This window comes from Siphateles boraxobius, unplaced genomic scaffold (assembly GCF_051911475.1).
Source record: "Siphateles boraxobius isolate OS27281-9 unplaced genomic scaffold, OSU_SipBor_1 33, whole genome shotgun sequence".
NCBI lineage: Eukaryota > Metazoa > Chordata > Actinopteri > Cypriniformes > Leuciscidae > Siphateles > Siphateles boraxobius.
The window spans coordinates 11,839,682-11,855,054 of NW_027508953.1; the positions used below are offsets into that span (position 1 = coordinate 11,839,682).

A 15,373-nucleotide genomic window follows, 5' to 3' on the forward strand; every position below is an offset into this window, starting at 1 on the left:
GTGAGCTGTCCAAAGACTCACCTCCAGCTCGCGCTGTGACATGTAAAGTCGATGTTCACACAGTCTCCACAACTTCATCTAAACATTTTTCAACCCCCCATGTTTGTTTACTTTAAAGTCACGTTTGATGCAAGAGATTTCACGAGATTTCCTGTGTTCACAGGCGGAACTCTGTTGTTTGTGAATGGAATCTGTTCATGTGTGGTGTGTGCTATCCTGGCCTTCACTTCCTGGTGCACTCCAAACACTAGATGAACAAAGCGGTTAAATGCATGATTTCTTATTTTTGTGGTCTGTCACATTTTGAAAATCTTATACGATTTAAAAAAATATTTTAGTGTGGCTCCAGCTTAAGTTTGTGGCATAATTCTAAAGCTACACCAAAAGATGATTGTTTTAGAGCATATTAAATATTTCATTCTAGTTGTATAGTTAAATACTCATAGGCTTATTTGTGTTAATGTTGTCTTTGTAAGACTGTAGCTTCCATAGAATTCCAAAGCACAGATTTAACTAAATCCTCAACACCTATGCTATTGGAACGGCTTTATTCATTGTGATAATCATGCTGTTTCTCGTAATATTGTGATTTCCCCCTCTCAAAATAATCAATTTTATTCAAGCAATATAGCCTTCTTTGTTCTCAAAATGTTACGACTTATTTATTTTTATGTTGCGGTTCAGGGCTTCCTGTATGACAGCACCTAGGCAGGATGTGGAATAACATTGTTTAAAATAATGGATTCAAATTAATTTTTAATTAACAAAAAAATTTTTAATGTATAATAATTTTTATATCTTTCATACGATTAATCGAAAAAATAATTGACAGATTCATATCCCTCTCTCTCTCATACATGAATACACAATCCACAATATGTATACACAATCTCTGCCATCTCCAATCCATTATGCTAATAGATTTATATAGTCTGGTAAAGACACAGTCAGAACTAAAGCCAAAGGTAATTGTCAAGAATAGCAGAAAGCATTCTGTGCAGTATGGTTATCAGTTTATGTGACAGGGTGTTATAGTTACATGACCTCAAATTGTCCCAACTCACCCAGAGCATGAGGAATGAGATGAAGGAATGCATCTCCAAGCAAACCACCAGATGCGAAACTCAAGAGCACTTTGAGTAGTTTCTGGTGCTGGTCTGTGTTTGACTGCACTGGAATGAGGAAAAGGATGAGGAAGGGCGCGGCACTGATGAGCAGGGTGGCTCCAATTGCCTAAAACCAGTAAAAAGAAAAAAGTCTTAAAGCCATGGTTGTTTTCCAGGCTACAGAACTCTGGAGGTTAAAAAGGAAGCAGGTGTATAGACTGCTAGATAATGCAAAAAAAATTAATGTCTTTAAAAAAACAGCATATTAACTCCCTTTTTAAAAAAGCATGATTAAACAAATGCTAAAGATTGTATTGCAGTCAACTGCATTGACACCATTGTATGAGAACTGAAGTGAGCTGGACAGTGACATCACTGTTTTCTCCAGAGCTGCTATATAGAACTAGATGAACAACTAATAATATTTACAACCGAAATGAATCAACATTGAACTTACTTAAGCTGGATAATGACACTGTTTTCTTATAGAGCTGCTGAACAGCAAACTTAGCTGGAAGCCTCATATAGAGCATATCAAAGGTAAAATTGGTAAAAATATTGGTTTTCTTTATAACGTTAAACACACACTGGATGAAGCTTCATTACAGCTTCTATACTTAACCTTAATTGTTCCATATTTAACATATTGTACCGAAGTGTGGGGTAATGCATGCACCAGTTAAACAGATAGGCTGTTCTTACTTCAGAAGAAAGCGATAAGAATTGTGACTAACCAAGGTTTACGAGACCACACAAATAAAGTGTTTGAAATTTGCAGGCTTTGAAATTTAAAGATTTGGTCAAATTCAAAATACTACAAATTATGTGGAGAGTGAAAAATTAATTGGTGCCAGTACATATTAAAAACAAATTCATGCTAATCACAGACAGTATCAGAAGAAACTTAGGCAATTTTTGTGTAACTTATTCTATTCACGCACCTCACAAAAACAAAAGGGGTTTCTTGTAACTGGGATTAGTTTATGGAACTCTTTGGACATGGTTCAAAAATCATGTAACACAATTGTTCAATTCAATAAAATGTATAAAAAAAATGTACTTGAAAAATACTAAGGAAGTGAAGCATAACCAATGTTTGATAAATTGGAAACTGTCAATTATTAGATGTGAAGTAATACTGTACCTCGACATAAGGAAAAACGGGGAAATGTAAAAAAAAAACCGGCGAGCCATCTGTTCTATGCTAGCTCAGATTATTGAAAAAAGGGGCATTCAGTTATAAGACTATGTCTTCCTAATGCTCCTATTCAGTATTGAATGTTATTATTTTGTTGTCAATATGATTATTATTGTGTCTGTAATAACATCATGACTGAATAAAGAACTTGAACAGGCGGAAAAAAACTTTGTTGCATTATTTTCCTGTTATCACTGTAAAACTGTGAAACAATCTGTATTGTAAAAAGTGCTAGGCCTTTATAAATAAAGGTGACTTGACTTTATTCAATCTAGGCAAAACAAAAACACGTTTACTTTCACAAGCCATCACGTATTTGAGAGCTTGGCGGAAATTTCTTAAGTGAGAACGAGAAGTTTAAAGCTTACAGGCTTCCGTACATCATACGCTTGCAGTGTCTTCTGGAATTTCTAACATCCCAATTCAGAGGCTGCATCCTTCAAAGGACTAAGACTTCAAAGCCAACTCTTCGAAGGCCATGAAGGTCAGACCGAGCGTTTGTTAAATGGGATGGTCTAGCCATGTCTCCTAGCAACTCTAACAGCTGCCGTATATGAGCGGCAGTTACATTTGTACTGGACTTTTTATATTCAACTGCCTAAATATGTTAACTTTGGTGCATTTATGTAAATAATAAAGAGCATAAACTATATAAAATTGCATCTTGCTAAGATATAAATAAACATTTGAAAAATGTAAAAACTAAGCTCACCAACCATTTTGCACCAAAGAAAAACAATACGAAGTGTATGTATTCAGAAAAGCAATGCAACAGCCAGGAGAAAATCTAGACACATTCCACACAGGACTTAAAGGGATAGCTAGTTCACCCAAAAATGAAAATTCTGTCACCATTTACTCACCTGCTGACAGTACTCACAGTTGATCCAAACCTGGATAAATTTCATTGTTCTGTTGAACAAAAAGGAATATATTTTGAAGAATGTTGGTAATCAAACTGATTTTGGGCCCCATTGAATACCAGAGTAGGGAAAAAAATACTAAGGTAGTCAACTGGGCCCAAGATTTGCTAGGTTACAAACATTCTTCCAAATATCTTCATTTGTTTACAGCAGAACAAAGACATACAGGTTTGGAACAATTTGAGAGTGAGTAAACTATGACAGATTTTTCTTTTGTTTGTTTTTTTGGGTGAACTATCCCTTTAGGAAGCTTGCTTAGAACTGAGTTCACTGACATCAACAGAGAAATAAAAGCACAAAAACTGCACATCATCCAGACTTCACAGACGTGCTCGGAGAGAGCCAGACTTGTCTTTGCAAGACCTTTTGGAACATGGCAGGACCCTTGAGTTTTTCAGAATTGCAGGCATCTGGCATTGAAAATGGCTCAAAAATAACGTGATCTGTTAATGCAGTCAGCCACAAACAATTCAAAAATCAAACAAAAAATGACGACGACTAGAGATGCACCGATTGATCGGCTGGTGACCGGAAGTCGCCGATTTTCTCGGATCGGCCATGGCCGGCCGGTCAGTCTGACATATGCCGATTTTATGCCGGTCAAATGCACTCTGGTGCCGCATGATTAATAAAGCGTGAGCAGCGTGTTTTTTTTTCGGCGTGCATGTTAATCAATGAGTGCATTCTCACCGGGAGCAGGATGAGCGCGTAAGTGTCGAGCAGGAGCGTCGCGTGAGCAGCAGTCTATTTTTGCTGCACTGCTCACGCTCAATTAAAGTGAAAGCACACTTTTGATGGACAAAATAAATATGATTTCACACAAAAAGTGCACAAAATGCACAGAATTTGCATGTCTGGTGTGTTTTAACAAGAACTGGAGTAGGTTATGTCAGAAAAGAAAATGAATTTTCTTTTTGAAATGAACACTTTTTTTTTGTTGGATATTGGATGTGAAAAGAAGGAAATGGTTCTTCCATAACACTGCACTTTAGATGTGTGTGAATTTCCCACACCAGAAGTAATTTATATAGTTCTATTTTATAACGATTACTGTTCAAAAAATGTTCTATGCAAAATGTAAAAAGTTTTACTAAAGAAAAGAGAGAAAATAAATATTTGTGTGTACTATAAATAGTGATCGACCGATGTATCGGTTTACCGATATTTTTCCCGATATTTAAGCATTTTCCCATAATCGGGAATCGGTTTTGTAATATCGGATTTTCCGATAAACGGCGCCATCTTGTGGCCGTTTTGAGAATTCCGCCATTGCAGCCCGCGTCTGAGGAGATCAGTCAATAACAACTCTGTGCACAGGTAAAGTATATGTTCTACTTGCTTTGCTTTAATTATTCAACTTTATTTAACATAACAGACATGCAGAAATGAGATTTGAGACATAAATTCCTGATATAGTTTATTTATGCAGCTTGGTTCTAAAAAATTGAGACGAACTCATTGAGCCACGTAGCGTAATCCGTCACGTCCTTCCCCAATAAAGACGTAACTTTACACTAATTAAATAAAACAGTCATGAATGAGTGCATGTTGAAAATAAAAGCGCTGAATTTAATTCTCTATCTGTTGTATTTGCTCACCATTAGTCTCGAAAAAAAAGTTCGTTCATATTGCTGAGCATACACTGGGTTGATGATCAGGAATGCTCTAGCACGGCCAGTCGGCCACTGAATGAAACTTTTGACAAGATTATCTTGTTTAAACACCCTAGATTATATTATTATTTACTACATAGCAATTATTTCGCTAATAGACATCTAAATATACCGCTTTGTGGAAATTAATTATTTATTATCTGCACGCGCGATCGCGGTTGAGTAACGTATAGCCTAATGTTATAGTTATGTGTAAATGCATAGATAAACAGCACTTTGTCATAAAGCATTTCATGATCTAGACCGACAAAAATATTAATAATAATTAATAACATACTAGTTGGAAAATGCAATGATGTATATGCTGTTTTGTTTGTTACTTTCCTGATGTTATAGGCTATTCCAGCTAATATTATGCAGTGAATTAATATTACCCAGTGAATTATTCCTCGCTCTTAGTTTAAACCTATTAAACGGCACATAAACCTTCTAAAACTGTTTAAAATGAATTACATTTCTGCAAAGGTGATATGACTCCCCTGTCAATTATTTTTTCCATATGAAAACATCAGACTTTTAACATTTATTTTGCCTATTGTTAACATTGTTGCTGCTGATGCTTATAAATGATATGTATAATTTAGATATAAATTATATAATGTAATTATATAAATGTTTTTATTGTAATTTGATTAGTTTACCATTTATGAAAACAAATAAACATATCCAAATATGTTAGAATAGTTTTTGTGCTTTATTTTTTACCTCATCAAAGCTTTTATTTTTAAACAAAGTGCACTTTATTTTTTGGACTCAGACCCCTCTATTTATTTGTGTATAAATATCAAGGTTTTTTTTTGTATGCAAGGAGGGAGTGATTCTTATAAATAAAATGGTTTGTTCAGTTCAGTTCATTTGTGTTGTAATAATTGTGCCAAAAACAGAAGTATAACAGTAAATAAATATCGGTTCTGCATATCGGTTATCGGGCACATACACATGCAAATAATCTGTATCGGTATCGGTTATAAAAAATCAATATCGGTCGATCACTAACTATAAAGTGGTTAGAAAAATTGAAATCGGAATCGGCTAAAATCGGTATCGGCAGGTCTAACACAATGAAAAATCAGAATCAGCCTAGAAAATTGTAATCGGTGCATCTCTAATGACAACAAATCAACATGCCAAACTACGAAATGTAGAAATTAGGTATTTTTCCCCTCACAAAACTGTTTGTCCAGCAAAAGGTAGAATATGTAACGGTTGTGGTAAACCCAACCATTTTTCCAAAGTGTGCCTTCTACTGCCAAAATCAAAAGACATACAACACAAAGATTCAAGCATACTGTACAAGATAAACAACAGAACAATTTAAACGCACAGCACATAAGGCCAGGCTCATCTAGCAGTGATGATTGGGGGTTGACCGATTATCGGCGCCGATATTAAGCGTTTTTATGGTTATCGGTATCAGCCATTTTCAAAACCGATTTGCCGATAAAATTATTTAATTTTGAAATGCGCCATATTTGGCTCTGACGCAGCCCACTCTGTCGGAGCCCACTCTGTCGGAACTCACCACTCTGTAGACTAGACCAATGTCCCCGCCCATCGGATTTGTTGGGAGTCACGAGTCCAGCCAATCAAAGCGGAAAGCTGAAGGCACTGAAAGTTTTGCACTCTCACACCGAAAGCACTTGCTGGAGCTGCTTCAGTGTCTCACAAAGTTAAGGCAGCAGCAGACTTTGCTGAAGTAGCAATAAATTACTACACTGAAGTTGCAAAACACCTCAATATAATAGGGCCCTGTGATTTCCGCGATGCAGAAAACACGGACGGAATTGCAGAATCCAGTCATAAAAATGGAATTTACTGTATAAAGCGGAATTTCACTGAATGTCAACTTTTTGATGAATTAATAAAAAGCAGGTCAGTACAAATCAAATTGAATTTCAAACCGCAAAAAGACTATTTAAATATGAATCCTGCCTGTCTCTAAATGAATGGCGCAGACACATGATTTCATTTACCACACACAAACACGTGACGCTTGCACTGTTTTATGAGCTTTTTAATGCTTCAATTGAGAAAAATTATCATCATCATATAAACACACAGAAACTCAAAGATCTCCACGGCAACCCATCAAATTAAAAGATCGGGTTTTCATAGGGCCCTAAAAATGTAATTTTTGTTAAACTGTAAATAAATTGATACGTTTGATGACTTCAATTAATTAGAAATGCTTTGATTACTAAAATTTAATTTAACCATTAAAATAGAGTCATTAAGTTTTACAAAATAAAGAACATTTTACAGAGTACTGCTGGGTGCTCCCTGCACTTAACTTATTAGTAGTAATAATAATAATGTTATTATTAACAGTTCTCGGATTTAAAGATATGTTTAAAATAATTTAAAGAAAGTATTTGTCAAAACCATTTGTTATCCTTAATTTTGACATTAACTTACATTTTTACACCAGACATAGGCTATATATTGGTTATCGGTCTACTTGATCTGTAATAATCGGTATTGCCCCTGAAAATCACATATCGGTCGACCCCTAGTGATGATGCACACGTCAAAACCACCAATACTGCCAAAATACCACAAACACACATTTAACTATGCAACACAAACATACCTGCACTCATTGATTCAGGAGCTACTGCAAACATCCTCAGCAAGCCCACATACAAATCTCTGCTACAACCACCAGAATTGCAACCCTCAAACATCTATATATTCTCTTATGGTTCTAAACATGCACTTCCTATTCTTGGCTCAGTCTTTTTATGCAATACCGGGTAATGGCTGCTCTCTAATCAGTTACCAAACAGCTGAAGAGTTGAACCTTATCAGAATTTTGAATTCTCTCAATACTGCTGCCACTGGATGCATTATAGCAGATGAACTGAGAAAAAAGCACCCAGGGTCGTTCCAAGGAATAGGAAGGCTCAAAGACTTTGAAATCCATTTACACAAACTCTGATGTTCAACCAAAAACCCAATCTCATCGTACTCATTTTTAGCTGAACTAAAAACTAGTGGTCGACCGATATATGTTTTTTGATGGCCGATGCCGATATCTTAGAGAGCAGGGTGGCCGATGGCCGATATATAAAGATCTATTGATTTATAAAAATCAATATTTAATAAATTAGATACAATTTAATAAATATTTTTTTTAAATTAAAATAAATATGCTTAGGCCCTATACTTTAGATGGCAACTTCTTGAATCTGCAATCCTATTACAGTATTTTTCACAAATAAAGTAATTGTTTAAAAATATATGAATATGTGAATAAAAAGGAAGTAAACACTGTAATAGGGCACTCAGTAATCTGGTAATTTCATGCGCACTGATAATCTTTTTTTTTTTACTTTGACTTTTGACAAGGTAACGCTAATTTTACATACAGCACACAGTGAAAACGACATGAATATGACACAGTGGGCAACTGGATATAGCACAGCATATTTTAAAATGAAGGATTTAAAGTTTTTCGATCGCGTCTCCTGTGAAGCTGATCTTCTGTTCGCATTTACTCACTTCGCACGGACCGTCACTCGCAGGAACACGTTTATGCAGGCTACAAATGCACACTTCACAAGATATCACAGCGGATTCGCTTAAATCTGCAAGGTTTGTGAAATTAAATGTTTATTAGATATTCAGAGATTTGTTTAAATTATGTAGATGCGCATTTGCTGAATGTTGACGGTAATGAGAAAGTATTTTAGCCTGATTGTTTGCCTCTTCGGTTACAAATAATATAAAAGCAAACGCATTACTTTTTCGCATACCATTTACTTTCTTTGATTACCAGTTCTGTAGCCACCAGTTCTGTCTAACAAAGTATTAGATCTGACTGACAGAGATCGTAAACTATTGAAGACGGAGAATGTGAGCGAGCGCTGTGTGATCAGGCGCTGCCGTTCTCTTCTCAGGTGCTGGTGTTCTCAGCGCCGCCCGTCAAAATAAAAGTCTGCAGCGGCGTCAAAATAAAAGTCTGCAGTGGCGTCAAAAAAAAATTACCGCTTCCAACACATCGGCCGATGCCGATATTTTTAAAAAGCCAAATATCGGCCGATATATCGGTCAACCACTACTAAAAACACTGCAAGACAAGATCATAGAAGCTGTTACTGGCCCCACACCATGGGTTTCACCCATTATCAGACCTCAAAAACCAAAAGACCCAGACAAAGATAGATTCTGTGTCAACATGCGGCAGGCTAACATGGCCATCATGGATTAACGCCACCTCACACCAACAATGGATGACATCAATCTGGATATTGGATAGCCTAATGAGTGCTGTGTTAACAGTAAAATGTCTGTCATTTAACGAATTTTAAAAACACGGATGGATAATACAAAATGCTTTCTGACATTTTGACAGAAAAAAAACAACCAAGAACAAAATTTAAACTTAGCCCGTCAATTTTCAATTGCAACTGATACAACGGTACCGTTTAATCCATAAGTAACTAATGCGCTAGTTTTCATACAAAATAATTATGTAACATAATTAGCTACTTTAGTTATTACTAACACAATAACGTAACACATGCAGGCTACGTTTCTCAACACTGAGAAAGAATAATAAACGAGCCTGTTTCTCCAGACTCGCGTTTATCAGTAATCCACAAATCACAGAACTTTTATAATCACTATGCCATAGCGATTTTTATTTATTTAGATTCATTGTTCATCAATACTTAAGCATTTTATAATTTGCATGGCTGAATTATGTCTTCCTCTTATCTGAGTGACCATGAATGATGGAGTATTTTAAAATAATCCCTGCGATCACTCCCGTGTGATCATCGAATCCAGATTAAGTTAACTAAAAACAATATTTCAACTTTCCACATCCAGCCAAGCCCGTTTACCTTCGGGAGTCAGAAGTACTGTGACTATTGTACAGTCCTCGCTTATGAACTCAGTCAGACGGCGGGCCGCGGGAGTGGAAGGAGGATCGAGCGGGATTCTTTATTGCTGTCGATTTTCAGTCTCTTTTTAATGATCTTACACATCTGTCAATCATCCCCGCTTGCTATTTGGGGAATGAACCCAGCAGCGCTATGATTGGTCGAACTCCGCTTCTTTTGCTGTTGCTTGATTTGAGGACTGCGCGTGCAAAGAAGCGTCACCAGGTTTTTGCGTAGTTTGACAAATCGTACCAGCGTACTTTGAGGTCAAAATGCATACCCGATACGCAAAATGCGTACAGGTCTGGTACTGTTTTTTTGGGGGGTTTTTTATGAAGAATAATAATAAACCTACCTTTCAAGCAATTGTCGCCCCCGAAATGGCGCTAATTCAAAAGCGAAAGTAAAATGCACACGGGCATTCAGAATTAACTATAAACTATAAGGTTGCAAAATATTTAGAAGTACTTTATTACTGTATACTCAAGTGTTCATTCATTTAACAAAATGCATTTAATCCCAACAGACATATCCATGACATATTGTGACAACTGATTCACAATAACCCTAGAGGCATCATATGAAATCAACATCCTGTTTTACCTGTATCCATAGCTCCACCATATTCCGTCTCCCTTCTTCTACATGGCTTTTCAATCGCTCAGCTCCATGATCATGTGTGTGCCCGTGGTCGTGTGCATGCCCGTGGTCGTGTGCGTGCCCGTGGTGCTCCTCTTTGTCATGGGGCAGGTTAGCTTCAGCACTCCATTTGCTTGCCCCATGATGCATCTTCCCCCCACCATGCGAGTGACCGTGGCAACCCCCGTCACCATGGGAGTGTCCGTGATGATGGTGGGAGTGAGCGAGTGTCTGCTGGGACATAAAGATCCCAGCAGTAAATAGCAATAGAGATTTGCTGAAGGTCCACATTCCTCCTGAAAAGAAAGGAAACATTGTTTTTAAACTCACACAAACATATTCTGAACCATCAGTGCCATAATATGAGTGGATTCAGTATCTGGTTAGTTGATGCATGACATGTCTATGCACTTATTATTCTTTAAAATATACTTTCATTGTTAAATTAAAACCTGCCAGTCAGTGGCATCAAGTCACTATTAATGAGTCATTGTGTTTCAACCGATTCATTCGAAAGGCTGATTCATTCAGGAACAAAACATTTGACTGTCTTAAAGGGATAGTTCACCCAAAAATGAAAATTCTGTCAGTATTTACTGACCCTCATGTTGTTCCAACCCCGTAAGACCTTCGTTCATTTTCGGAACACGAATTAAGATATTTTTGATGAATTCTGAGAGCTGGATCACTCCTCCATAGGCTTCTAAGGGATTGACACTTACCAGCCCCGAAAAGTTATTAAAGACATCGTTAAAATAGTCCAAGTGACTACAGCGGCTCAATCTTAAGTTTATCAAGCGACGAGAATACTTTTTATGAGCAAAAACAACGACTTTATTTCAACTATTCATTTCCTTCTCTGTGGGCCTCTAGTCAGTTAGCGTAGTGTGATTGCATAGAGCTACGTCACACGTAGGCTCACTATTGGCTGACAATGGTCTTGTGTGTGATGTGTTTGACGTACAACACAGAAGCGCTGCGCTGTTAAACTAGTGAACTGACTCGAGGCCCACAGAGAAGGAAATGAATAGTTGAAATAAAGTCGTTATTTTTGTTTTTTTTGCGCACAAAATGTATTCTCGTCGTTTGATAAACTTACGACTGAGCAACTGTAGTCACTTGGACTATTTTAACCATGTCTTTAATATATATTTTCGGGGAACAAGTGTTAATCCCTTGAAAAGCCTATGGAGGAGTGATCCAGCTCTCAGATTTCATCAAAAATATCTTAATTCGTGTTCCGAAGATGAACGAAGGCCTTACAGGGTTGGAACAACATGAGGGTGAGTAAATACTGACAGAATTTTCATTTTTGGGTGAACTAACCCTTTGATGATTGAGTCATTCAAACAATTCATTCATTGAGGGATGACGTCAAAATGCGGAAGACTAATTTGCTCCTGGTTCCCTCAAGATTTCCCTTTGATGTTTTATAGTGGGGGGTTTTCAATGAGTAAAATAAAGCCTGTGGTAAACATAACCTGACGATACACAAATTAAATTAGGCAGGGTTTACACTGCAAGTCTTGACGCACAGATCTGGGGCCGTATTCACAAAACATATTCAGGTTAAAAGTAGCTCCTAACTTGCCGATTTAGGAGAAACTCTTAAAAATACAGATACATTTTTAGGACTTCTACATTTTTGCTCTAAGAGTAGGCTATTTCACAAAGTTTTTTAGCACTAAAAACCAGTTCTTAAATCTGTGAAAAGTTAGGAGTAGTCAAGAGGGCTCCTAAGTCACTAAGACCAAATCAAAGCAAAGATGCCAGCAATCTGCCACAGCAATCTGCCACAGCAATCTCCCCAAAGACACTGTACACCACTGAAGCAATAGGCAATAGAGCCTTGGGTACTGAGCCTTTTCTTCATAAATGCAATAAATATTTTGATTTATAGATTTTTATCTGTGATGACATAACATAAAGGTTAATTTATGTACAGGCAAAATGTATTGAATGATGGAGAAAAAGAGATTGCAATCAAATTGAAAATAAAGTCCCATCTGCTCTGATAGACTTGTGGGCAACTCAAGTCACCCAAATTCGAGTTCCGGCTCGTGGACCTTTCCTGATCCTGCTATTTAGGTGAACTCTTAGTGGTAAGGTAAAATATTTTGTGAATATGGGTCCAGATGTCCAACTTTCTCTGAAAAGAGATGTTTTTAAAGACAACGGGAGCTCATCCCAGAGTCTAGGAGCAGCCACAGAAAAAGCTCTATTCACCACTACATTTAAAGCCACGATCGAGGAACCGTCAGACAAAGCTGATCATTGGAGCGAAGAGATCTCAAAGGTTGATGTAAACTGATTAAATCAGAGATATACTTAGGTGCTAAATCATAGAGAGATTTGAAAACATATAATACTTTATACTGGAGTGGATTCTGTATAGAATCAGTAACCAATGTAATGAAATCAATACAGGAGTAACATGGTCTCTTTTTGGAGCCAGTTAAAAGCCTAGCAGCTGAGTTCTGAACCAGTCTGCAGGCGAGAGAGGGAGGCCTGACTCAAACCCAGGAACAAAGCGTTACAATTTTCCACACGAGAATACACAAATGCATGAACAACCTTCTCTAAATCATTAAAAGAGATTAAAGACTTCAACTTGGCTATAGATCTAAATAAAAAAAGAGGTATTTTTAACATACATTTTTAAATACCGTGCTTATCAAAAATCTTTCCTAATGGAATATAATAAAGGGAAAATAAAAGGGGTCCCAAAATCGAGCCCTGAGGAACACCACACTTTAGTGGCAATACAGATGACGAGCAGTTTCCCAAACTGACTGAAATGGTTCTACCCTTAAGATATGAGGAAAACCAATCCAAGGCTAGACCCTGGATACCAACTTGGTCTTTAAGACGATCAATGAGAACATCATAGCCGACCCTATCGAATGCAGCACTGAGATCTAGCAGTAGAAGAACAACAACAGAACTACCAGAATCTACACCTAATAAAATATCATTTGAGACCCTCAATAGAGCAGACTCTGTACTATGACAAACTCTGAAGACTGATTGAAATCTGCCAAGAATATTATAACTAACTAAAAAAAATCATTCAGTTGTGCAAACACAATCTTCTCTAATATGTTTTGAAATAAAAGATAATTTTGAGATTGGACTTAAATTATTTTTATTATAATTTAATTATTACTTTCTTAAGAAGGGGCTGCTGAATGATAGCAGGGAGCAACAAAGGTAACAGGATCATTACTAACAGATAAAATCCGAGAACGGAATCAAACAATCTTACCAGTAAAAAAATTAAAAAACCTTTTCACATGTGTCCACGGAAAAATAAATTGAGGGAAGAATAGCAGGTTGAATTAATAGTAGAGAAAACTGCTTAATTATGCTCAAGACTGACATATCAGAATTACATTCTCCTCCAAAGTGGACCTGACAGAAAGATCACACACACATAAGTAAAACAATGGCATTTCAGGACATTTTCAAGAGGACAATTATTATAAGATAATACTAATTAAATAGCAATGCCCATCCAAATAAATATTTTCAGACTCGAGCATAACGAGGAAAACATAAGTATGACTTAGCCTACTAAAAGTGATTTATCTTAAAACCTTGGGAAACCTGGAGTCAACAGAAAAACAGACAATTACTTAACCAAGCCAAACAATCTTAAAATAAATATTCAGAGTATTAAAAAAACTGTTTTACAGTAACCTACCCACGCCAAAGAGATAATTGTGTTAAATAAAAAGCATCTGTTGGTGATGCATCGGCTGCGTTCAAATATTAGAGATAGATAAATCGAGATCCAGGTCTCATAACTATGATCCTGTGTATTTAAAAAAAGATTATCATTTATCTGCAGTATCAACAAACAACAAATAAATCTACCTATAGAGTGAACAGACCAGTGATCAGTACAGTAAACACACGACACGATCAGTCTCACAAAGTACACTGATCATCGTGTAAATACCTGCTGCTGATGAAAACGCCTTGTAGACCGCGCACTGTATCACAATCAGCAGTCTACTTGCCGTGCACCTAGCTAGTAATGTTATAATTTGCAAAGACTCCGATTATTTTCACTGTCAGTGGAGTAGAGACCATGAGATGCTACTGCTCACACTCAAACCGACGTGGCATATTGTCAATGCAGTAAAGTGCCGCGAGACTTTAGAGTTGTGTGTTCAAAAATACATAAAACAGTGAAATAACGCGATATTACAGCCTCGCGTCAAGCCGGAACATAGAGCCGGATGCGAATGGTGTAAGTTAAATACTACTGAACCATTTAAAAACTATTTATCAGCAGTTTTATTTTAAAGGTATCCTTCTGTAGTTGTACACGAGGAGATGGGTGAACCAGAGAAAGATGATTATATTCTGAGAAAATTACTGCAATATTGGGCGGCAAATGTTGTTCACTGTTTCCTGCAATGAGACATAGTTATTACTCCACCAGGGGGCGCAAGGGGACTTTAATTCAAATTGTGGGACCTTTTGTTCCTTTGGAGGAATTTGCAATCTAATATAATCATTCAAATTTACTAATTCAAAGAAGATTATACAGTTTTTTCCCCCAGCAGTAAAGATTGTGTCTATAAAATAACTTTCCACTTATCATAATTGATTGTTTTTCTTTCTTTTTTTTATTTAACCTTTATTTAACCAGGTTTGTCTCATTTTGATATAAAATCTCTTTTTCAAGAGAGACCTGGCCAAGATAGCAGTACAAATTAGGTCACAAAATCACAGAACAAACACAAAAGAGGCAAAGACAACTCAGGTACATTTCAATTTAAATAAAAGTGCCATTAATTAAAACATTTGCACGTGTGGATCGACTCATGTTCTATAGTTTTAACATAACCTTTAAAATCATTTAAGGAAATTAGACACTGTAGTTTAAGTGTTTTCTGTAAATCATTCCAAGTAGAAGGTGCAACAAACATGAAAGCCT

The 15,373-nt window shown here is 36.6% G+C and overlaps 1 protein-coding gene across 2 annotated transcripts in view; it reads right to left on the bottom strand.

The window, feature by feature from the left end:
- Positions 1 to 14,591, bottom strand: part of slc39a7 (solute carrier family 39 member 7) — a 36,539-nt gene extending 21,948 nt beyond the window's left edge. For both annotated transcript variants that reach the window (XR_013190175.1, XM_077195553.1), the window contains exons 1-3: positions 14,387 to 14,591; positions 10,390 to 10,721; positions 1,065 to 1,233 (exon numbers count right to left, since the gene is read on the bottom strand). Coding sequence is in view for 1 of the 2 variants with exons in the window: in XM_077195553.1 (XP_077051668.1) it covers positions 1,065 to 1,233; positions 10,390 to 10,716 (496 nt within the window). In the remaining variant the exon portion in view is untranslated. The remainder of the gene's footprint in view (positions 1 to 1,064; positions 1,234 to 10,389; positions 10,722 to 14,386) is intronic.
- Between the last annotated feature and the right edge of the window lie 782 nt (positions 14,592 to 15,373).